The 26,240-nt window shown below is 34.6% G+C and overlaps 1 protein-coding gene across 1 annotated transcript in view; it reads left to right on the top strand.

Annotated features, from left to right (window-relative positions):
* Positions 1–263: 263 nt before the first annotated feature.
* Positions 264–26,240, top strand: part of LOC149771852 (protein mono-ADP-ribosyltransferase PARP14-like) — a gene marked incomplete at its 5' end in the record, with an annotated part of 58,822 nt that continues 32,845 nt past the window's right edge. The window contains 4 exons of the mRNA XM_089948133.1: positions 264–500; positions 7,009–8,577; positions 19,404–19,583; positions 21,245–21,606. Coding sequence (XP_089804259.1) covers positions 264–500; positions 7,009–8,577; positions 19,404–19,583; positions 21,245–21,606 — 2,348 coding nt within the window. The remainder of the gene's footprint in view (positions 501–7,008; positions 8,578–19,403; positions 19,584–21,244; positions 21,607–26,240) is intronic.

Below are 26,240 nucleotides of genomic sequence, written 5' to 3'. Positions count from 1 at the left end.
TGTACAAGGTAACTAGCTGAAAGAGAATAAATGATGCATTGTTTATTCTCTTTCAGTCAGTTACTTAGTACTGGTATTCATTAGCTCGCCATTGTAGAAGTTTGTTCCTCTGGAAAACAAATGTTATTACTTCTGGACAACTTTTTAGTCTCAGAAAAGAAATTTGCTTTGATTTGTGATAAGTGTGCTTATATGTTGGTATTTCTGACTTATGTACATGCACTTCTGATATATTTTAATGTATTATTTTCTGTCTTATTAAGATTTTGAGAAGCTTGAAGAAGCCTGCAAGAAACGACCTCTAGAGGGCAGCTACCTTGTACCATCTAAAGTTCATGTTTCTAACAGCATCATAATCTCCAATCTGAAGATCACCACAACGGAGGACACAATTCATTTGTACTTTGAGAACGAGAAACGTTCATGGGGAGGACCTGTGGAGAAAGTTGAATTTAAGAGAGAGGAAGAGTACTGTCTGGTGTTTTTTGAGGACCATGCCAGTAAGACATGTGCATTTTTATGTAATTTACATAGGTTTATTAATGACTTGATATCATTTTGAAGACATTGATTCTGTCCTAATCATTAGTTTATTGTATAAATAAAACTGATCTTATACTTTTGTTGAATGCTGGAACATTAATCTTTCTCATTAGTAAAAAAAAAACGACTAAAGGGAATTTTATAATAATAATAATACAAAAATTACCCATTTTTTGGAGATGTAACAAAATCTTACAAATATTAACTGATCATTCCCTTGTTAGATTATGTATCTGAGGAACAATGTACGGTCTCCAGCAATTTATGAAGGTCTTTTAGTTTTAGGGTAGTTGCAACATGTATTGAGTTGGTCCTGTATTTGTGGAGTTTTTTTGTGTAACTATTTTCCTTCTAGGGCAGTGCTGTACAACCTGCAGGCTGCATGCGGCCTGCGGGCTGATTCTAAATGGCATGCCGGAGCGTGAGCAGCTATATAGTCGTTGTTTTCAGTTATCTGCTGTGGCCCTCGGCTTCAGGAAAAACATTTTTCAGTGGCCCATGGTGTCAAAAAGGTTGGGGGAAAACTGATTGTATGGATTTTGCTGTACTGCTTATCTGTGTTTGAATAATGTTTCTGTGGATTATTGAAGCAAATTACTATTTAAACTACAATGAGGTTTTCCCTCTATATTTTGCAGTGCAACTAGTTGTTGTTGTTGTTGTAGGATTTAACGCCATTTTTCAGCACTTGATAGGCTATACATGGCAGCCAGTAGTAATAGTGGAGGAAGAAGCAGGGAAAACCCCTGGAAAGAACCACCGACCCACAAGAAGCTACTGGCAAGCTTTCTCACATACCAACATTGGCTGAATCCGAGACTCGAACCCACACAGACAGAGGTAAGATGGCAGTGATCCGTAGCGGAAAGCGATTTAGACCACTCTGCCACTTGGGGTCCCGCAGTGCAACTAGAACTTCCAGATTACTTGGTATCATTGTAGAGCTACATCTATCTACCTTTCTATAATACCACCCACTTTAGTGTATCATTAATGATGCTACAGAGTTCAGCAGTAGGTTACTACCTCCTGCCACGTAAACTCTTCGGCAGGGGTTAATGTGTTAAGAGGGCTAACTTCATATCTACATGGGCATTAGTTGTAGGCCAATGTGGGTACATGAGAAAGCTTGCCAGTAGCTTCTCGTGGGTTTGTGGTTCTTTCCTGGCTTCTCCCAGGTTCTTCCTCCACCATTTTTACTGGCTGCCATATATAGCCTATCTTGTGCTGAAAAATGGTGTCAAACCCTACAACAACAACAACAGCATTAGTTGTATTTACTTGGTTAAGATTCTGAATTTAGCGCAGGTTTTTGCACACTGTATAAATAATGTTATATCTGGGATAATGAAACATGATGAAGGGATGCAGCATGACGAGTACTACACCCTCATAATAAAAGTTGTCCACTCTAAACTATATTTCATGCTTCACTGACCTTGGATATATGTTGTGTATTCAGTTTATTTCTCAATCTCTTAATGTTGAAATAATCAATTTACTGGATGATTGATGCATCTCTGGGAGTACCACACCCTAGCCCTTTTCATGAACGTTGTTGAGTGGATGCATCTTGATGAGTACTGTGGTTAATCAAGGCATTTATCAATGCATGAACTCTGTACTGCTCGCTGTTACTCCATAGTTACTCAAAGCCTGTCATTTTCACTTAGCAAAATGTGACTTCTAGGAGTTCACAATGGTAATAGCTTGTCAGGCTTAGCTTAAGAACAAAGATTTTTTTAAAAACAGGATACACAAATAACAATAATAACTGGTTTTTAACACCACTGGTCATAGATGAGAGGAGCATTTAGAATGGTCTTTGTCCATTTTCTCTCCATCCCTTAGCACATGTTTGTTATTGCTATTCCTCTGAAACTATTCGTAGGATTGCCAAGAAACTTTACAAAAACATTCATCTGAAGGTCTAGCTGAAAATCTTTTTGTGAATTCTTTTTCTAAATAGATGATCGTATCATCGTAGGTGTTTCAGTGAATACTTCTTATGATGTCTAGATTGTCCACATGAAATTGGTATCAATCTGATGGCCAGTATGGCCACCCAGGCAGCCATAATGAAAATCTTGTTATTGTTACATCGTTTGAACAGAGAGTCATGTTGATATGGTATTTTCACCAGAATATTTCTAATGATGTCTACTTTAGGTTCTAAAAGAAAATGGTTCCACTTTGATACTCAGTATGGCTGCCAAATGGCCATTTAAAAAAATGTTGTTATTGCTACTCCCCTTAAATGGAACATTATTCCAATTGGCTCATCAGATGCCTAATTATTGTATCTTGTTGATCCTGAACAAAAGGTTCCTCAGGTGGCTGAGTACTCTAAGGTGCTCGCATTTACAGAAAACTTAGGCATCACATCTGTCCGTGTGGGTTCAGGTCTCGGCTTGGTCACTGTGGGTATGTGAAAAGCTTGCCAGTAGCTTCCTGTGGGTTGGTGGTTCTTCTCTGGGTTTTTCTGGGCTCTTCCTCCACCAAAATATATTGGCAGCCATGCATAGCCTATTGTGTGCTGAAAAAAAGTATTCAAACCACAAAACCAACCAAACCTGAATGGAAATGATCTGACCTCAAATATGGCTGCTGCAATAAAAATATTGAAGATCTTGTCACTAATTTTCCTGCATGGATAGTCATATCATCATGAATTTTCATCAAAACGCTAATGGTATGTTTTTATCCTAAAAGAAAATTGTGCAGATTTAACATCGATGGGGTTTCCACAGAGGTTAATTTAAAATTGTATCCCTCAAGAATATCAAAGATGGTTTCAACATTCAACAGTGAAAAGAATAAATGGTCCTATCTTGAATTCCTGGAAATTCTTTTCAGGCAGTGGAGCATCATTCCCTTCAGGAGACTCATATTATCACTCCTTATAGTACCGCTCCTATGATATCATAGAAAAGACTTCACTTTTTATTGCTTTTGTCATTTTTCCCTTGTCATGGTAAGTACATGTGGAGGTGGGTGGTTGTGCTGATAGGTAGGTGGTTTCATGGTTTGTCAGTACAATTGTGGCTATACAGTGCAAATTTAAAGGTAAAAATTTCAAATCATAAAATGATTGAAAGCAAAATTTAAAGGGCTAAGATTGAACAAGAAGTCTTTAGTTGGAAAAGGGCCAGTTTCACATCAGTCTGTATTTATTTTGTGCATGATAATTTTTAACATGAATATTAGTAAAAGTTATTACCACCTGGTTATTCATTTGCTTTATTCTGTTTTGTGTTATTGGAAATTATGTTATTAACAGATTGAAAAATTGCAAGAGGTTACCCAGGCACGCATACATATGTCAGTTTAAGAGGCTAGGTATATCAAATGTAGAATTTTTTATTTAGCTACACATCATTTTGTACAGAAAAAAAAACAAATCATGATTGAGAGCCTTTATCAAAATTTAGTTTCAAAATAAAAGAAATAAATTAAAAGACATAAATAGATATTTCTGCAGGGAGAAACTTTGACCAGTGATGAATTGTTTTGTTTTATTTTGTGGATTCAGATGGGCATGTGTGTATGCAAATAATATTCACATTGAAACTGTACTAATCAATGAATCCTCTGTAACCAATGACATTCTGAGGATTCACAACTATGTAGTTATTGATGTCACCTGTTATAATTATTCTTAGCATTTGTGGACAAAAAACAATTTTTTTAATTCAACTTTCTCCTAGTCTGCTAGGCACCATATTTTTTCAAATGGTACAATCATCACTATTTAATAAGGTAAAACATTCCATGGTGTGTTTTCTTACATGTCAAACATTCCATGGTGTGTTTTCTTACATGTCAAACATTCCACGGTGTGTTTTCTTACATGTCAAGCATTCCATAGTTTATCTTCTATCATGTAAAATATTTCTTACCTTATTCTTAGTTTATGTACTAAAATGTAAAACAATTCTTGTTCATGTTCAGACATGTAAAATATTGTTTAGTTTGTGTTCTAACATGTAAAACATTCCTTATTTATGTTCTAACATATGAAACAATTCTTGGTTTATATCCATACATGCTAAACATTCCTTAGTTCTAACTTGAATTTTTGTTTTTAGGCTTTAAAAAATGTCATTGATATCTGAAAACTTTATGTATTTAAAAAATTATTAACATTGAAAATGTGTCCAAAAGATTGAAGGGTCTAATACATAACATTCATCAAATTTTAAAAGCTACAAAACAAGCTCAATATATATTCTATAGGCAGATTTAGATAGCAAATTAATTGTACTTTTAAGCCATGATTAATTGCAGAAGGGACATATTATTTTGGTTACATAAGTCCAGACACCCCTCCGGTGGTCTAGTGGATAGAGCGTCCACCTCAGATGCGGGAGGTTCGATCCCTGGCCGAGTCACACCAAAGACTTACAAAAATGGTACTAACAGCTGCCTCGCTTGGTGCTCAGCATTAAGAGGTTAGTGTTAGGACTGGTTGACCTGGTGTCAGGGTAATGTGACTGGCTGATACATCATGCTACATGTCTGCAGCATGATGCCCCAATGCTAGACATTACTATAAACTGCCACACTGCAGACATCGTTGCGATATGACTGAAAAATTGTTTAAGCTATATTAAAAATCCAAATCACATCACATCACATCACATCATGTAAGTCCAGACATCTGTCTGTCTATACAGAAAAGCCCATTAGCAAGATTAGCAAGATTGCACAACAGATCACTTAATGTAGACAAATTAAATTTGGTAGGCATATTTGTATTCATTTTTAAATTACTTTGTTAGATTTTCTGGGCATTTAAAAGCAAATTTTCAGTTTTTTAAACATGATATACAAGGAGAATTGCCATGAAACACACACAATTAGCCTATGGTCTTGTTGGTTCTACATGAAAATGGTTGTGCTTGGGCATCCACTATAGCTGGCACAGTGTCTATTTTGAAAATCTTCTTATCACTACTTGTCCTGAGTGAATGATGTCATCAGCATAAGGTTTCTACTAAAAGACTTCTTATAATCTCTAGGTGATATGAAATGAAAAAAATGGTGCCAATCTGAAATCCAGTGTGGCTGCCACAACAGCCATCTTGAAAATCTTGTTATTGCTACTCCTTCTAAATGGAATGTTATATTGACATGTTTTTTGGGGTAGAAGACTCCATATGATGTCTAGTTGGTCTTAAATGAAAATGATGCCAGTGTGATGTCCAAGCAGCAGCCATCTCGAAAATCATCTCATAACTATTCCTGAATGGAAAGTCATATTGACATGAGGTTTTCCTCAGATGATGTTTTATGATGTCTAGTTGGTCTTGAAAATGGTGCCAGTTTAGTGTCCAATATGGCCACCACAATGGCAGTCTTAAAAATCTTGTCATTGCTGAATGGGGTTTTTCACTAAAAGATCAGAACTTCATTTTTCACATTGAAAATCTTCTTATGATATCCAATTGGTCATTGATCAAAATGGTACTGACTGCACAATGAATATGGTTGCCACAGTTGCCATATTGAAAGTGATGTTATCATCACTTCTTTGGAATGGATGGTCATATCAGCATGGTGGATTTACAAGAATTTGTGATATTTAGTTGGTCATATATGAAAATATTGCTGATCTTTTTTCCAACATGTCTGCCATAATTACCATCTTGAAAATCTTTTCATGACTTTTTGTCATAAATGGCTGATCGTATTAATATTGTGCTTTCACCAAAGTCTTCTTACGATGTCTAGTTTGTCCTGAATGGAAATGTTGCCAATCTGATATTCAGTATATCTACCATGGGAGTCATTTTGAAAATCTTCTTATTGTTACTCCAAAATGGAAAGTCATATCAACATAGGGTTTCCACCAGAAGAATTCTTATCCTGTCTTGTTGGGCCTAAAGGAACATGGTGCTAACTTGTATTGAATGTGCAGCTAATTTAAAAATCTTGTTATTGCTGAAGAAGATCAGAGATCATTTCAACACTCGGTGGTTAAAAGGAAGCAATGGTCCTATCTTCAATTCCAGTAAATTCTTTTTGTTTAGCAGAATGCAAGTCTTTTGAGGGAATCTTCTTTACAATGTACTTTTGGGACTTGGACATTTTTGTGAAGAAAACAAAATCATTTGTGATTGACAAATGAATTTGGTAGGCATATTTGCATTAATACAAAGATGTCCTGGTTATATTTTCAGGACATTGACACAGTTTTTAAATGTTTTAAACATTTTATAACTTTTTATACATTTTTAACTATTTGGAGTTTGACAATTTTTACCCTAAAATACTGCATCATTTACCAAAGACCACTTGAAGTAGACAAATTAAATTTGTTATGATTCCCATGTCATTTTTTTTCAATTTTTAAAAAACTTTTTGGACTTTGAATTTTTTTGGTCTGTAGGTGGGGACATATATTTTGCAATCACAGATCTTGTTCTGTTTTAGATTTTAAATTAATATTTCATTTCATTGCAGCATGTGACCGAGTGTTAGAGCGAAAACATAAGATAGATGGGTCAGAGCTACAGGTTTATATGTACTATGAAAGTTTAGGGCATATTTCTGAAGATGACAATGGACCCTCCTTCAAGCCCCCCAAGCCACTAAAACTGGAAAACCTAGAGTTTGCAAAGATGCAATTTCTGATGAAGTCAGAGCCCAACAGAACAGCCCTAGAGAAACAACTCCAAGATTGCTTCACTCAGATTCAGTGGCCACAGACAGAGACAGATTGCATGACTTTGACTTGCACATTGACATCTCATGTCCAAGATTGTAAAAAAAAGGCTCTCACTTGGGCAAAACAGGCAGAGCAGAATTTGCATGACTTCTTAAAAGTTATTTCTGTTCATAATCTTGATGTTTTCCAGGAAATTTTTGAGACAGTTCTTCAAAACCTTCAGACTCTTGTCATTGCAAACCCAGATGGTGTTGCTTTGTTTGTCAAAAAGGCCGAATTCTCTATTCAAGTTGTGGGTCATAAAGCTGTTGCTACAGGTGTTGTCAAGGATATTGAGGTTATTATCAAGAAAGCAGAGGCTGACTTTGACAGAAAGAATAAACAAATCAAAGAGTCACTGACCAATTTGAAATTTTACCAGTTAAGACTACTGCTTGCCCAGAAATATCCCACTAAAACTGAAAAACAATTTAATGGATTAAAGGTCAAAATAAACCTAAATAAGAATGAGATTGTGTTTGAAGGTCTCATGGAAGATATTAGGATTGCTAAGGTTGTTATGTATGAAAAAATACACAATGCTGCAGTTTCACAGCTGAAGAACTTACCTGAGGGACGTTTGTTTCTGTACAAATCAAAAGAAGTGAAGGATTATATTGTTGCTAAATTAAAGAGCAAGAAACTGGTTGGGGTTTGGGAAGTAGAGGGTACTGGCTTAAATATCTATGCCAATTCAGATGAAGCTGTGGTACAAAGTGCTCATATTATTAATGACAGTGTGAAAGAACATCAAAGAGGCTTGGAAAGCAACCAGAGATCAGTGATTGAATCACAACAGTGGAACGACATGATGAAAGACCTTGACAAACAGAATCAGGGAAAACTTCATGTAGTATTAGCCCCAGATTTCTCCAAACTTTTTCTTTATTTCACAGACGATATATTTGGTGCAGTTTGTGAAGCAGTTGATGACTTTCTGTCACGAAACACAATTCTTGAGAAGCTAGTTGCCTGTAACAGTGGCATGATTCAGTTGATAGAGAAAAAAGATAACAGTGAGGTTAACAAAATTGCAAAGGATCTGGCACATTTTTATGTACAGATTACCATCCAGTCAAAAGGAGGCTTTCTTGTCAGGGGCAATCAAGATGGTATCAATCAGGCTACTTATAGACTGCAGGAACTTGTTAATAAGGTCAAACATTGTGACCATGAATTGAAAAAACCTGGCATTGCCCAGTATATGGAGAACAAAGGGCGAGAGCATATTTCCACGGTGGAGAACCAGATTCCATGTGTAATACAGCTAAAGGGACAAGAACAGTATGGCTTGGGGAAGAATGAGGAAGAGACAGACAGGTTTGGTATGTATATAATGTGGATTCCATTTATGGACTCCAGATAGAACAGTTTGATTTGTAAACAACTTAATTTGTAATAGATGGTTCCTTATTCATGTTGCAGATTAAAACATGTATTTAGTCAACTTGCTTCAGTGAAAACCCACATATAAATGACACTTGCAAAAGAGGTCCAATTTAGTTGCATGATGAATTTGAGTCATCCCAAGTATAAAGGTCTTTATTGATGAAATTTTGACTATTCTTTTTGTTTGTCATTACAATATATATGGCAAAATGTTTGCCATTTTTGTTTTCTGTTCGATGCTTCTTTTTTTCACGAGGAAGATCTTATTGGAATATAAAATCCTTATGGCCTGATTATGTCATTATCATAAGAGCCACTCATTTATAGTGGCTGTCAGAGTAACTGCAAATTCACTAATTTTTTATAGGGAACATTTATTCTGGACATGATGATTGCTACCAAACTCAAAGGGCCACTCCAATGGCTTGAAGGTCAGAGGACATTGGCACATCGGGGGCTGCTCTTGGTAGTGGCATGTAGCAGGGATTCGCTGCTGAATTCAGTTTGCAAATTAGATCCTTTGCTTCCCTAGCCTTGGGCAGAGGCTTGGCTGAGTATAGCTGGGGAGCATGATGTGAAGACAGATCCATGTTCCATACTATTTCAGCATAGAGTGTTGAGTAGTCTTCAACAGATGCTGTAAACCACTCCCTAGTAGCTAAGCCATCTGTCTGCCCTCCTGGCTTGAACCTTCCATGACATCTGTGGATCACACTGAACCACTTCTGGACAGGGCAGGGTTGTTATGCAATCAGCCTTGTCCGATGGGGCCATGTCATTGACTGATCTTGTTGCTGTAGTGCTTTACAGACCATGTAAAACATTGTAAACAATTGTCCATTGACAAAGTTCCCCGGCCGACTGCAGGCTCTGCACCTTGCTGACAATGATGCTGTTAAATGGCTGAGCATACTCTGCAAAGGAGAAATAAATAAATAATTTTAAAGTCCCAATGTATTTCTATGCATTTAGCACTACTCCGCCAATCTATGAAACTTCATACCGATGAAGATGTATGCACAGTGTGTTGATTTTGGTTGCACGTGTCACTGTCAATTTCGATTGCATGTGTCACTGTTGATTTAGGATGAAATGATTTATCAATATATTGATGCATTTATACTTTTGCTGCACCAATACACATGCTGATAGAAGAGGTGAAGAATTGATACATAATTCTACTTACCATGTGCGAGTTATTTTAATCTTCAGCAGTCATCAGTAATTAGTAGTTGTTAGCCCTTAAACACAGAGATACCAGTGAGTGATTTTTGAGCCCCAAAATGGTGTTAAATATGAGTTTGATGTACATGCTGTTTGGAAAAAAACAGTTGGTCAGTCACTCATTCAGCAAGTGTAGAAAAGGAAGAATACCAAACCAAATTAAAATATAGACAATTTTCATTTCTTTTCTCAACCAGTTTTATTCAGTGATCATGTGTTATAATACTATATATCCTATCAGGGTTAAACAAAATAAATAAGAATGAAAAAACAAAAACAATTAAGAAATAAAGATATTATTTTATAAAAATACCTCTAACTGGTGGATAAAATGACTCTTGTATCTGATAAAATGGAACAACTTTAAATGGCCCAAAACTAAAAATAAAAATTGCTGACAACTTACAGGATGACTGTTTTGAAAGCATCTTTTGTTATCTTAAGTTGTCATATATGAGAATGGCATATAAATAAATGTTAAGTCTATGTCTGTCTGTAATCTGCACTGAATTTATGAAACGAGTTGAATAATGTCTCACTAAGGCTTGCAGCAGCTGGACATTATTAAATGAGTTTCATAAATTTAATATTAAATCATTACCCATTTGAGATTATTTTTATTTAAGTGGAAATTATTTTGATGGAAAGAAGAACAAATAATTTTTTTTCATTTTAACAGACATTGCACCTTTCATTTATTGTGTGTAAAAAATAGTACCAACCAAAGCTGAACTAGTATTGATATTTAAAAGTAGATTATATTTTTCTTATAAACCATAAATCAAAGAACAAGCGTTCTTCCGAATAAACAGAACATTTTACACAGACAAAATCATTTTTCAACACAGAATGTCCAGTGTGTGTGATGTTGCATTGTGCTGTTAGCTGAAGAACTAATTTAGCTTGAGACCCTCATATAAAGGAACATATATATAAATGTACATATCTGCATACACATTTATACATATACAGAGTAGCATATGTACATGTATAGACAACATTATATTTACTTTTTTACCTTTCTCTCACCAGATTGATACTCACCCATACATATTGAAACCACATAGTCAGTATACATACAACATGCAATTAGTGACAAATAGATGGGTAGTATATTTAATAATGCCCAGAGACATTCATGAATACAAATACAGTTGTTTTCATTCTCATGATAACTGCATCTCTGAATCCCCTGGATATATAGGGTTTGGAAGAAGGCACAGCAGAGCTGGCATTTCTAATCTCAACTGGAATACAGAGCAGTGTTCCAGAGAACTGGAAACTTCTTTTTGAATAATTCCTTATTTGTTTTGTGAATTTTACACTGTTTAGTAGAAAGGGATCTCAGTTGGGGAGTTAAACAAAGTAGCCTATACTGGAATAGTGAATGTAAATATACAGGGGCACTGTTATTGGATATCCTGTACAGTAACTCAGCTTCTTTCAGCTGAATTTGGTCTTTAACACATTAACCTCTGGAGGTTTTTGTCATTTTTGCCTGAAAATCGAGTAGGAAACACATTTCCTGTACGAAAACTTCCACCCTGACTTTAACCAGATTCCAGGTGGAATTTTAAAGCGGATTTCACTTAAAGCCTAGATTCCACTTATTATAAATTTTAGGTGGGTTCAGGGCAGAATACAGCCCGAAATATGCAAATTAGTCCGTCTATTACTAGGCGGAATTTGTATATTCCGCCTACTAGACAGAATTAGTTTATTCTGCCTACTAGGTGGAATTTGTTTATTCCGTCTACTAGGCGGAATCTGTTTATTCCGCTCATTTAGCCTAGATCCCCCTTATTATCACTTTTAGGCAGATTCAGGGTGGAATATAGCTCGAAATACACAAATTACTGTTACTAGGCGGAATCTTTACTTCTGCCTAATTAGATGGAAATACCTGCAGAAACCCAATCCAATAATGAAAATGTCAAGGCAAATTTCAGACGGATTTTTTAAGCAATTTCTGCCTAAACCATAAAAAATATACTTCAGATTTCTATTAAACTGCCTAATGATTTTTAGGCGTTATTGGGAATCAATGATAAATATTCACAGTAATTTTTAAAATGGATCATTTTATTTTGACAGACATTATCAAATAAGATTTAGGTTTTTCTTGTCCTAAGCGGCAATGCCATTTTCTTTCTTGCATACAAAATCTAATCCAACATGGCATCACTTAAGTATTTTTCATTTCACTTTAAAATTTGGTGAGATTTCACAAATATTTTGACCAAAACTTTCTTTGAAATTATGTAGAGGTCTCACTCAAATTTCTTTGAAATATGTGTGAGGTTTCACAAAAAAACTGACTAAAACTTTTGTAAGATTTCACTAAAATTTTGATCATTATATAGTATTTTACTGAAGTTTTATTTAGTGTTTCAGACATTTCAGCAGGTTTCAAAGAAAGAATGGATATGAATTAAACAGGACTTTATTAACCAAGGTGATATTTAAGTGTGCATGAACACAATTATACTGATGTTGTAATTATATGACATCCAAGGCAAGAGAAATGGGAGTTAATAAAAATAAAAATAAAAATAATAATAATATATGACTTTATTTAGAGAAGGTAATTCAATTAGTTACAGAACTAATCTACCTTGAGGCCTTCTGTGATGTACAACATATACTGTATATACAACATGATATGAAGTGTCTGACACTAAATAATTAAGTGGTTTTAAAAATCCAAGTATCAAGCCTGGAGCATATGCACAGGCATCTGTGAACACATAAACATATATAAAATATTAATCTGCATTGAAAAATTCAGCCGTGAAAATAATGCAAAATTACAGAAAAGCATCCATTTGAGACAATTTGATTATGAGAAGAAGAAAAGCTAGGAGCCTGCCTTATGTCACTTGTACTGTAGACTGGATTTTTGATTGCACAAACTATGATGCTGTTGTGGTCTCTTGAATTAGTCCTTGTTCCATAAGCAGCCGTGACAAACATTTATCATGATATAATTACTCTTATTTTACATTGAATTCCAACACACCAAGAATATTTTGATAATATACACAATAATGCCTCATGAGATTGAAAGTAGATTGTACTTTTCAGCCAAGAAAATTCTGCAAAGATATGACTATCTTTGATAGCATGGATATCTGGCAACAATTCCCACCAGTGATCTACACATTGTCCCTCCTTAAAGTTAATCAGTTTGGAGTTGTATAACTTCGAAATCATCATGATTCCTGATTCAATTCCTTGTCTTATTTAGCATGTTAGCTTATGTTTTAAAACGGAAAACAAGATGAAAACTTGTTTGAGGGCAGTTAAATCCAATTGAAGTTAAACAAAAATACAACAACAACAACAAATTTGAAAAAGAAATTTAACATGGAAAGCTGTGAAAGGAAGTTATAAAATGTGCCCAAAATAAACAATAAAATTACAGCTATCAGAAACAGGAAATATAAATGCTGCTGAAAATCATTCAAATTGTAAAAAGAAACAATAAATGTTATTATATCTTATTGATATTTTTATTGAACTGTCAGTCACAGATATTACAATCACAAAATATCACTATATTTTCAGTCATTTAACTTTACAGACACACAAAAGCCAAGTCCTAATTATGCCTTATTTAACTGATGTAAATGACTAAGTTCTTCATTCCGCCTAGATGTTGGTTAGAAAATAAACTAAGTCCAGATTCCTCCTTTCATATAATAGATGTCAGTGACTAAGTTCCTAATTCCACCTAGATGGTGGGTGGAAAATCAACTAAGTCCAAAATTATGCCTAAAGATGTATTTATAGCAGGAATTTGACAAAAGTCCATCTTAGAGTTAGACGGACTCTGGATGGATTCATCTTTGATTTCTCAAATTTTCCATGTCTGCCTTTGTATTAACCAGATTTTTAACATTTTAGGCAGATTCCGCCTGGAGTCTGCTTAAGTTCCAGGTGGAATCCGCCTAATTATTTCGTACGGGCAAAGTTGAAAGCTATTTCTGAATAGATCCGAAAACACCAAATCCCCAGTGTTCTTTCAATAACATACTGCCTAGTTGTGTTAGAAACATCATTTTTCTTTGGTTATTTGACTCGTGCATGAGCAGAAGGGTAAAAGTTGGAGTTCTTTTTTTTCTCTTTTTTTTTGCTAAATGGAGCCATTATTTTTGTATTAAGACTACTCTTCATTCCAAATGCCCATCTTATCCTACTTTTTGCAAAGGCTTATATGTCTGTTTGCAGTTCATACTGGTTTGCCTTAGATCTGAGACCAAAATGTCTAAAATCCAGACACAAAATCGAATTCCGACCACAGGTGAATTTTGGGTAGGAAAAAGTCAGGTCCAAAAATTGAGTTTTTTATCTGTATTTTGTAGTGCAACTAGATATTTCAGATTAGTTGGTATCATTGCAGAGCTACATCTGTCTACCTTTCTATAATACCACCCACTTTAGTATATCTTGCATAACCATGATGCTACAGAGGTCGGCAGTAGGCTGCTACCTCCTGCCCCGTTATTAGTCGTCACTAGGGGTTAATGTGTTAATAGGTAGTATTTTTAACTTAATGGCTAAGTTTCCCCTGCTTTCTGTTTGGATTCATATTAGCTCCGATGCTCTTTTTTGAAGACTTGTTGGCTTTTCTTTGTTTTTATCATTTGAATTACTCGAACCTGTAATATGGTAATATAAATAGGGATGTATGTAATTGCTATCCAAAAAATAGTTTTCTGTGCTTTTCTGGGAGAAAATGTCATATCCTAATGAGAAGCCATATAAACTTGAATTATATATTATTATCTACAAAAACACCAGGTAGTCGATCATGACAGACAGTCTGCAAATTTGTATCCTTCCATGTCAGACATAGTTCATCACTTTCTTAGATTTGTTCCTTTTGCCATGTTGTGATAAGTAATATTTTTTTAGTCTTACTAGTATAAACTACCATGTCATTGCATGTCTAGTTTGATTAAGACATCCTGTAACGAAATGTCTCATTAATGCTTTTTGTTTTGGATGTCTTATACATGTAATGTGACATCTGCATAGAGATCTGTCAACACTGCCTTGGATGTTCAATGCAGCCCCAATTAAAACAAAAAGGGTTAAACACTAAATTACACCAAAGTGTATTACCTCTGAGATCAATGAGGCTAGGCACCTAAGAGATAATTTCCACAAGGAAAAATACATGAAAAGCTATAGAAAGTGGAGGAATAAAACTAAGCACCTGATAGATAAGGCAAAAGAGAACTACTATAAACAGACTATTAACACATTAACCCCTAGCGACGACTTTACGAGGCAGGAGGTAGTAGCCTACTGCCAATCTCTGTAGCGTCATGATGATGCATGATACACTAAAGTGGGTGGTATTATAGAAAGGTAGACAGTTGTGGCTCTTCAATGATACCAAATAATCTGGAATATCTAGTTGCACTACAAAATACAGATAGAAAAACCTTATATTTTGGACCTGACTTTTTTTTACCCAAAATTTGCCCATGCTCGGAATCCGATTTTGTGTCCGGATTTTAGACTTTTTGGTCTCAGATCTAAGGCAAACCGATATCAACTGCAAACAGATAGATGAGCCTTTGCAAGAAGTAGGATAAGATGGGCATTTGGAATAAAGAGTCATCTCCATACAAAAATAATGGCTCCGTTTAGCTAAAAAAAACCAAAAAACTTTTAACCTACTGCTCATGCACGAGTCAAATAGCCAACGAAAATCGATGTTTCTAACACCACTAGGCAGTATGTTATTGAAAGATGACCGGGGATTTGGTGTTTTTGAGTCTGTTCAGAAATAGCTTTCAAAATGTGTTTCCTACTCGATTTTCAGGCAAAAATGACAAAAAGCTCCAGGGGTTAATGTGTTAATGAAAGTAAGAGTACCAAAACATTGTGGAAGCATCTAAAAGAGCTGAACCCACCCAAGAACAGTTGTCTTCCCCCTAGACTTAAGCAAAATGATGATACAGCAACATTTGTACAAGACATTGTGGAAATGTTCAACAATTTCTTCATAAACATCTCCAGTAACAGTATTCACAACCAGACTAACATCCCAATTGAACTTGATGCTGTTCTATTATTTATAAGAGCTAAAATTCCTGATGATAATTATTTTTCATTTGCTAATGTTAGTGAAGCTGATGTTTTTGATATGCTAATTAAGGTGAATGTTAATAAATCCTCAGGATTGGATGGTATTGGTCCAAGAATTCTTAAAACTGCTGCACCAGTAACAACAAAGTCACTAACGCATATCATAAATTTAAGTATAATGAGTGGTAATTTTCCAGAAACACTGAAATGTGCAAAGGTTACACCTATCTTTAAGAAAGGAGAAAAGGAGGATCCAGGAAATTACAGACCTATCAATTCTACCTGTATTGTCAAAACTATTTGAAAAGCATGTAGCCATTCAGGTCTATAAATTTTTTGAAACATACTCTCTATTTCATAAAGCGCAGTCAGGATTTAGAAAGTACCACTCATGCCAAACAGAACTTACCAAATTAATTGATCTTTGGCTGAAGGAAATGGATAATGGACATATGACTGGGATTGTTTTCCTTGACTTCAAGAAAGCCTTTGATCTTGTTGATCATGAAATTCTGCTGCAAAAGTTGAACTGTTACAGGTTTGACAATCCTTCTTTAAACTGGTTTAGATGATACGTAAACCAAAGGTCTCAACAAGTAAGCATTGGCAATATTAACTCTCAAATTTGCACTATTCATTCAGGAGTCCCAAGTCAAGGCTCAGTTTTGGGCCCTCTCCTCTTCCTTATCTATATCAATGATCTACCATTAAATAATGAATCCACAAATACAGATTTGTTTGCATATGATGCAACCTTGTATACATCTTGTTCTGATATTGAAGTTATCCAAACAAGATTAAACTTAGACCTTATTAGAGTCAAATACTGGGCACAACAAAATAGGATGGTAAGTAATGAAGGTAAAACGAAATGTATGATTTTGGGGACATCACAAAAGCTACACAAGTCAGGGAACCCAAAACTTTCTCTTGCAATAAATAATCATCCATTAGAAAATGTCAAACATGAAAGGCTTGTAGGTGTGTCCGTATTATTATGGAATGACCATATTGATAAGCTTTGTAAAACACTGTCATCCAAAATTGCCCTTCTCAGCAGAATCAAGAAATATTTACCTATAGAAACTCGCAATCTATACTACAAGTCATATATTCTTCCAACAATGGATTATTGTTCTAATGTATGGGGAAACTGTGCTAAATCTGAGCTTGACAGGATTTATAAACTTCAGAAATGAGCAGCACATGTAATTTTAGATGCATCTGTTGATCATCCCTCAAAAGCATTATTTACAGAACTCATATGGTTCACAATATGTGACAGGAGAGATTTTCACAAGGCAGTTCTTTTGTATAAATGTCTACATGGAACTGCACCAGAATATCTTCAGGACTTATTCAGGCCTTTTTCAACACAATACCAGTTGAGAGCAATATCAGATGGAAACCTTCTAGTACAAAAACCAAGAACAGAGCAATTTAAAAAGAGTTTTCAATACTCTGGTACAGTTCTGTGGAATGTCCACTACATGTAAAATCTGCTGAAAATATTAGAGTATTTAAGAAAAGATATCATGAGTGTGTATGTGTTTCTAATAGATATTATGGAATTTAGTATTTTAATACTAAACATGTTAAAATAAACACTATTGCTATCTTCATATAATGTGCATTGTTATACTCTCCTTAAGAGGGCCTCAAGGGAGAATAGTCCTTGACTAATGAGTCACTCTATAAATAAAGCATTATTATTATTATTATAGCAAAAGTGTTAATAATATAAATAATAATGGACCTAGAACTGAGCCAAGTAATGTGGGACATCTCCATTTCAAATTGTTCCAGGATGAAACACAACACCCTTTATTATAAATTGGTAAATTTTCAGTTTGCTCAAAAGGATTTTGTGATCCACCATTAAAAATCTATCCTGAAATCTACAAATACAAATCAAGATGGCCATATTAGATTTGTATACCTTTATATGATTTGTTCAATTTTTATCTTTTGAGACCTTACACATTTTTGTATCTGTTGTGGATATATTTTTCAGATGTAATCTAGTTGTTGTTATTGTTGTTGTAGGGTTTAACACCATTTTTCAGCACTTGATAGGCTATATATGGTGGCCAGTATTAATGGTGGAGGAAGAACCCGGGAAAATTCCAGAAAGAACCACCGACCCACGAGAAGCTACTGGCAAGCTTTCTCACATACCCAGATGTAATTTAGTTAAACATCTGCTATTAGAGCTCAGTCCATAGTGTGGACAGGGTGTCAGATTTTGTTCGTGTATTTAGTGGTGTTTAAGAACACATAATAATAAAAAACACTGAAGGCAATTGTGCTGCAGTAATTTGGGTAAAATGCTGTACCCAGAGGCACACCATGTCAACTAACCAGGCCTGCTGTGGGCAGGATATTAACCTGCACCCTTCTGGTTATGAGTAGCTGAAATTGCAGTATGGATTGATGTATGCTGCTACCAAGCTTAACATCTTGAAAACCTGTATCATATTAGTATAAGAGTGATTTTCTTGCTCTGTATATATCATCAGCAGTTTCTTGTTATTTTGGGTATAAGCTGAGGTTTGTATGTATGGCCAAGTATGTTTATTTATAGTAATGACCATCATTAATGGATGACACTGATGCATGTGTGTGGCAAGAGTACTGTTAGACCCTCTAGAATAGCTCAATGCATCTATGCCATACTGCTAACCTTTTCACCATCTTCCTTGCATTTTAAGCTAAGTTGAATCCAAACAGCACTGTTTATTGAGTGTAAGATCTGCTCTTGGCTTATTCGGCAGAGACTGGCTACCAGATATTACTAAAGCTCATATTTAGGTGTTTATCCATAATGCCAAGTAATGCTTTCAGGAAGCAAAAACAGTTCTACAACCATTGTACATATTAGACAGTTAGGGTTGAAATATTGATAGAGAAGAATTTGTGCTGATACAAATTGTGATATTGTACTGTTGTTTGGGTTTATTGCCATTTTTCAGCATATGATAGGCTATAAATGGCAGCCAGTATATATGATGAGGAAGAACCCAGAAAAATCCAAAGAACCACCAACCCATGGGAAGCTACTGGCCAGCTTTCTCATACATGTGCTGGCCAGTCTTGAGACTTGAACCCACACAAACAAGTGAGATAATTGGTCATCTGTAAAAATGAGTGCCTTAGACCACGTGGCCAACTGGGGCCTTGTACCAGTATTATACCAATAGCTTGTTACATCATTAGGTATTAGTCTGTACACTTTAACAACCACTTATAAGCTACCTGTTCAAGGTTTAAATGTGTGTAAGATCCTAACAGTTTGTCCAACAGCTGTGATTTGCAGCTTGTGGCAATGTAGGCTGATGAGTTATGTTGGATGTGAGTGAAAAATAATTTTAACAAAGTAATCTAAGTTCCTTTATTGGAATTTGTAATCAAGACTTTGGTATTTGTCATTGTATAGATAATGTTGGCACTGGAGGATCAGGCCCAGTAATCCAAGCAGAGTGCAAATCATATGGTTTAGAAAAAATCTTCAGCGCCTTAGGGGATATAACAGAGATTGATGCAGATGTTTTGGTAAATGCAGCTGATCCAAAGTTAGAACATAGAGGAGGGGTTGCAAAGGCAATAGTTGATAAAGGTAATGTTGTGAAAGAATCCATACAAGGTAAAATACATTTATGAAATGTAGGTGTAGATCTTCCAAACAAAATTACACCTTTTCAGAGATGAAAATGATAGTGATTGTCATTTTTAGTTATTTCCCAAAAGGATCCCTTTGAATTCATATATATCTAGAAATTTTAAAATTACAGAAGTAGACACTTAACATGTACCTATTCAGGTTCAGTGTCCCTTTGACATAAATTTTACCAGTAATGTTTTTTTTTATAATAGATACCATTAGATACACAGAAATCTTTGACTGAAGTTGAGGTACATAGCAATGTGAAGTAGCAGTGAAACTATCACTGTAAAAGAACATTTACTTAGATGGCTTAAAATAGTATTAATATGTTTTGAAAACATTAAGACTTAGATTGCTTTACTTTAGGTAGCAGTTGAATTCAGTATGTAAATACTATATAAATAAATGTCCTGTGATGCGTATATGATATGACTTTCCTATCAATAAGTCTCACATGAATCTTTCATGGTATTGTGTTATTATTATTATTATTTTTTTTACTGTATGTTATATTAAAATGAAAATTCCTTTAACTTCCCCTGTGTAACTCATAACAGATTTGCAACATACTTAACTTGGTCCCAAGAAGGCAATTTTAATTTAAATCAAGCCTGTCTTAATTGGCCACCTTCATTCAGCTATGACATTGTTTGAATTTATGCCAAGTTATTGTTTGTTGTTATAACTTTGATTTCTGTGTTATTACTTTACAAGAAATAGTTGAATTTCCTCCAAATTATGTATACAACTTTGTATTGACAAGAACTTGAATAAATGCAGCATTCTTGAACATTGTCCAGAGGAATTATCTCTCTTGATTTCCCGTTCCCCAACTTTGATTTCCCTACACAAGGTGGTCCACTGTTTTGGACCCAGTCAGGCAAATTGTAATATGTGTGATGCATCCCCTGCAAAAGCATTCCTGTATTGGCATTATAATAGGAATACAATAGATTGTGGATACAAGTAATTTTGTGGGTATATAGAAGTTAATAACATCTACCTTTTACTGTATATTTAGTAAAATCAAAAAATTAAATATCAGTCACTCAAAAATATATTTACCATCATGAGAATGACTTCATAAAAATCAATAAGCCTTCTCCTTTCTTCAATAGTTAATAAAAACAATTAGAAATTAGCATGAAATTTTAAGCTTGCAGCATTTTAAGTTTTCCAGGTTCTGAATATATGATCAAATCTGGTATTTATACAGTGGCATCTATATTGGTAACAGCTTTTAATCCTTGAGGAATGAATCCATAGTATACAAATTGAAAGATTTTTTGGATGAATTTTCAAGTTAAAGCTATTCATTTAATGTTGATTGTGTACGTAGTTCTTATGACATCTACAATCAGCGTTTTGTGACTCAGATATTTATCTAATGTGGCTTTGAGGCAAAGAAAACCACCTGCCCAGGCCATACCTGAACTGTAATTAAAATTGAGACAACTAGTTGTGAAATGAATATATTAGTGCTGTACCATTCCTTTCATCTGTATGTGGATACATTCTGTTCTAGTCAGAGGCCACCAGTATACCAGAATTAGATTAAAAGTCTCATTAAAGAAGTAATTTTTCATTTATATTTAAAATTTAATTGAATATAGGAGGAAGAGTCATTAGGGAAGAATGCATACAGCATGTCAGAAAGAATGGACATTTAGCTGAAGGTGAAATTCATGTCACATCAGCTGGCAGTCTACGGGCTAAGATTATCATCCATGCTGTAAGTCCGGTATGGAAAGGTGGTAACAATAATGAGGAAGAAGTATTGAGAGAGACCATTTTCACATGCATGGAAGCAGCTGCTAAAAGAAAATTGAAATCAATAGCCATTCCAGCTTTGGGGTCAGGAGTCTTTGGATGCCCAGCAAAACAGTCAACAAAGGTTATTGTTGAAGCAGTTAGGGACTTCTTCAGAGAAGATCAGGAAAGCTCCATCAGTGAGGTCTACTTATCTGACATTAAAGTAAGTTGCACTATATCATGGAGCATAAATTAAATTTGGATTGTATACTTATATATTGGACAGGCTCAAGATTCATTCACAGAGTATAATCTTGAATAGAGTTTAGATCACAGTGACCTACTTTTTGATAACTTGGTCAAGATATATGAATTTAGATCTTATTTTATCAGATGGCATCAGTGTCCTTCATTAATCATGCAATTTGTCTATAACGTTTTCATCAACAATTGCTATTCTTCAGATTGTTACCCAATCATAGGAGAACTAATACTGCCTCCCAAATTCAGCCTTCTCATGCTAAAATATTTTTACTAAGAAGCTATATATTATCTACTCACCTAGGTGGCATTGAGATGAGTGATCTCTCCTTCATACAGGGATTGGTGCCAAGTCATGTGAATACATAAGTTACTACTTCCGCTCATGCTCAGTTACTGAGTACACTCTCTTAACCCTTTACCTTATACAAGCGCCTTTGGATGCCTCTACTCCATTTGCATGGAAGTGACTTTCGACGCCTGCTGTAAACAACAGTCATTTTAAGCGGTTTTTCGAATCGCCACTTTTGGGGAAAACCCCCTATTAGATATTACATTCATTTCTGTCAATGACAATTACATCAGATCACGTGGTCACTGTTTATACTCTGGTTGAAATCTGCTATTTAAAGTAACTCAGTCGTAATCTCCACTCTTCAAAATGGAGGTCGTGGATTTCATTCAGTACTGATGAAGTTTTCATGATTAGAATTACAACTATGAAAGCTTCAATAACTTAGGTAATTGCTCTGATATTGATGTAGGCAGCAATTAGATTTTATAAATTATCAAATTCAGATGACTTCGTGATGTAGACATGGACAAAAGACTTGTAAATTTAGAGTATGAGAAATGGCAGCTACAGTTGGTCACGCAGCTTCACTGACTTGACGGTGAATGAGTTCTCTCAAGATTTTAAAACACATACAAAATTCTTCTGTGAAAAATAGTTACACAGCTATAACAAATGGACTTTGCTCTTAAATTTGTCAACAGTGTCATAATAGTTGTGTACCAAAAATGTAAAATGGTTAAACATGCTGTTAAACATAACATGCACTACATTGCTTAACAGTTAACAGGCAGGCCTATGCGTATCATGTCAAATAGGTAACAGGTGTTCTATTTATAGTGCACTGCACTGGGTAACTATGCTCTATGAGGTAAAGGGTTAAGTTTGTGAAGTCCTACAATCGAAACACAAGCACTTTGGAAGTTTTCTACCTTAAAGCATTAAGCTGGATGAATGGTCTCCTGGAAGGGAAGTACAGTACATAGATTATGTTTTATGAATTGCCAACTCAGTCTGGTGGACATAAATAGAGGAGCAGGGGATTAAGTGTCCATTATGCATGGTGTCCACACAGTGTCGGGTTGATTTCCCCCCAGTCTGTTGGATACTACTCAGCAATTTGCAAATTGGATTTATTGCAGCTGAAGTGGGATTTATGGCATCCCTTAAGTGATTCTTTTTTTGCTCCAATGATTCAATTCTCTAAATAATTAGATTGGAGAAACCCAGCACCATAAACATGACCATGGCAGGTGTCAATTTCATATCTTTACCTTACAAACTATATGATGGTAACATTTCTTGTGGTATTTATCAGTGATCTTGTTAGAGACATATAAAGACGAACACAGACAACATAGAAAAATGAGGCTTCATTTTCTTGGGTATCTTCCCATCCCTGTCCATAACAGAGCATACATCAAAAGAAAACCTCCCAGCTGCAGTATACATGCCTCTTGATTGACTACATATACGTGTATCTCTTAGCGTACATAGAAGCAAAAATTTACACACTGATCTGCATCAAGCAGTAACTTCATTATATCAGATAGTGCATTGTGTACTGGCTATTAATTTGTCATTGTTTCTCTTTTAATTTTCATTGAAAGCAGGAACTCAAATAAAACTTAGAGATTACAAATCAGTGCCATACTATTTATATCATACAGTCTGGTACAATCAAGAACACTGGAACATTATGACAATATGCATGCCATAATTCTTTCCAAAGTTTTATTTGACAATATTAAGATGGCATTGCATATTAAAATAAGATAAAAGATACATGAGCTATAATGCTGTGAAAACATTTTTCTGTACTTTTACCCTTTAACTCTGATAATAACATTGTTTATGAGAGATTACAGCAACTTTTTAAGGCTGGGAAATGTGCACATCATTTGGACTGTTGCACTCTATCAGTGGCCATTTATTTCATAAACAAAGTCATTTTAATGAAGAAAACTAAATTTTCTTCGTGTCCTGACATTTTTTTTGTGATTCTACATGCATCATCAGGCATTGGTTAAAGAATGACATTATTACTTTAAAGTTGGCTGCAGTGCCAGTTACTGCAGCTTCCTGTCTTGAGTCAACATCTGTCATTCAGGATAGTTCCTACATGTACCAGCTACTGTTCAATGTTGCAGTTTAATGTTTCATTACATGTTCAGTGAAAATATGGCAAAACCACACACCTTAAAACTTAACAAGATGCTAATTTGTGAAAAACAAATTTTGACAGAAATACATTTGAGGTTTAGTTTTCATATTATTGTGTAAAACTAGTCTGTAGTGTTATGTGAAAAACTAAATATATTTTTATTTTCCCAATTAGAGACCTACCATTTAACTTAAATTTAGGAAAAAGTGTGAGATGTGAGATTTAGATTTATAATAATACAGCTTTAACAATTTTCCAGTCATATTGCTACAATGTCTGGAGTGTGACAGATTATACTAATGTCTAGCACTGGGGGATCATGCCACAGACATGAAGCATGATGTCCCACCCAGTCACATTATCCTGACATGAGGCTGATCAGTCCTAACACTAACCTCTTAATGCTGAGTGCCTAGTGAGGCAGTACTATAAAGACCACTTGCAAACCTTAAAAGTAGAATGTGAGAATAATGTAATACAGCATGCTGAGCACATGATCATGCTTATTGTAAAATTCCAGTTCAGAATCATTCAGCAAAAGTTGCACGTAAAATGAGTGCTGCATATAAATAATATTTCATTATATTTTGTGTTTATATTCTAGTTTTAATACATTTGGATTTTGGAAAAAAATTAATTTTGGACTTGTGATATGGACTGAGAAACACAATGTGGTTAAGTTGTGCATTTTCACATAAAATTGGTTTCTAGCCTTATGAAAAACAAACCATATAAAAATTCTTTTTCTCCCCATTAATCATTTAACACAGCACATAAACTATAGATCCATCCCAGATGCACTAAGCTATGACATGTTTACGAAAGCTGTATTACACAACAGGCAATGTTTAAAAAAAGCAATGCATATTTTGTTGTAATAAATTGTAATAAGCATGTGTTTATTGTATGCAGATGAGAGAGATCATGCACCATAACTTTCAATCAATGTTCCCCATAGATTTTGTCATTAACTTGGAAACAGGCATGGATAATTAGAGAGTATGCATTTTTGAAAAGTGCTACATTTATCTTTATTATGGAATTTGTCTGTTGGCAAAACTTATAAATAAAATTTTGATTCCACTCATTATTTAAAATAAATAAATAGGTAGATTGTTGTTTTGCAATTCATTTTGTATTTAACATAAATTTATATAATTAATTGGGTTATTAACATGCTGTTAGTGTGGTTATTTTCTTATTATCTAATTATCAAATCTGGTTGACCTTTACAAACTTAATGCTTCATAAATTTAATACAGTGAAAGTCAAATGAATGAGAATTACTGCAATCATAAGTGAACACTGTCACAATAGTCATGACAAACTAAAGCTGTTGGTTATGGAATACAGCATCATGTGCTTACTAGTAGACGTGTATAGTTCCTGCAAAAATGTATAGCATGCCAAATTTGGTTTAGGTAATTATAAGTTGTTGTTGGAGATGAATCTTAGTTCATACACATGTACATTTTCACCAAATTTAAAGTTACAGATAATCAGGAGGCAATACATGTAAGGATTTATAGACTAGTAAACCCTTTTGAAGCTGAGTTCTGTGCTGAAATGGAAGACATTTTAGAGTTTTAGAAAATTTGAAATTTCAGTAATGTTGATTTTCTATCCACTATTACCCCAGTCTAAGAACAACAATATCCTAGGTGTGGTATGATATTTGCATTGTAGAATATCTTTCTGTATTGTTCTTGAGGGATATATGATTTTATTGTGTTTAAGAGATAAAGCAGTGAGTTAACTTTTTTAATTACCTTATGAACTTGAATTTATCCAGCACGAGATATTATCTATCATGATGCCAAGAAGTTATTTATTTTCAGACTTTTATATATCCATTCCTTTTATCATTTCTTTGAAATAATTTTTCTTAGCTTTTACTCTTGCTCAACTAACTATGCTCATGGCTTTTGATTGGGCTGCATGCAGTTTATCTTCATGTCATTGTGCTCATGCCAGTTTTTTTATAACCAAATTTTGATTTAATTTAATACCAATCTCATGGCCTGTTGATCCAGTGTTATATAATGTTATGTCATCAGCAGACATGGTAGTCAATAGCTCATTATTCAATACTTGATATATTTCTGATGATAAGTTTTACTTTTCTTATGTAATGTTCATG

The sequence above is a fragment of the Sinohyriopsis cumingii genome, unplaced genomic scaffold (genome assembly GCF_028554795.1).
Source record: "Sinohyriopsis cumingii isolate HCF-2022 unplaced genomic scaffold, ASM2855479v2 utg001633l, whole genome shotgun sequence".
Lineage (NCBI taxonomy): Eukaryota > Metazoa > Mollusca > Bivalvia > Unionida > Unionidae > Sinohyriopsis > Sinohyriopsis cumingii.
This window is presented reverse-complemented; position numbering and strand designations above follow the sequence as displayed.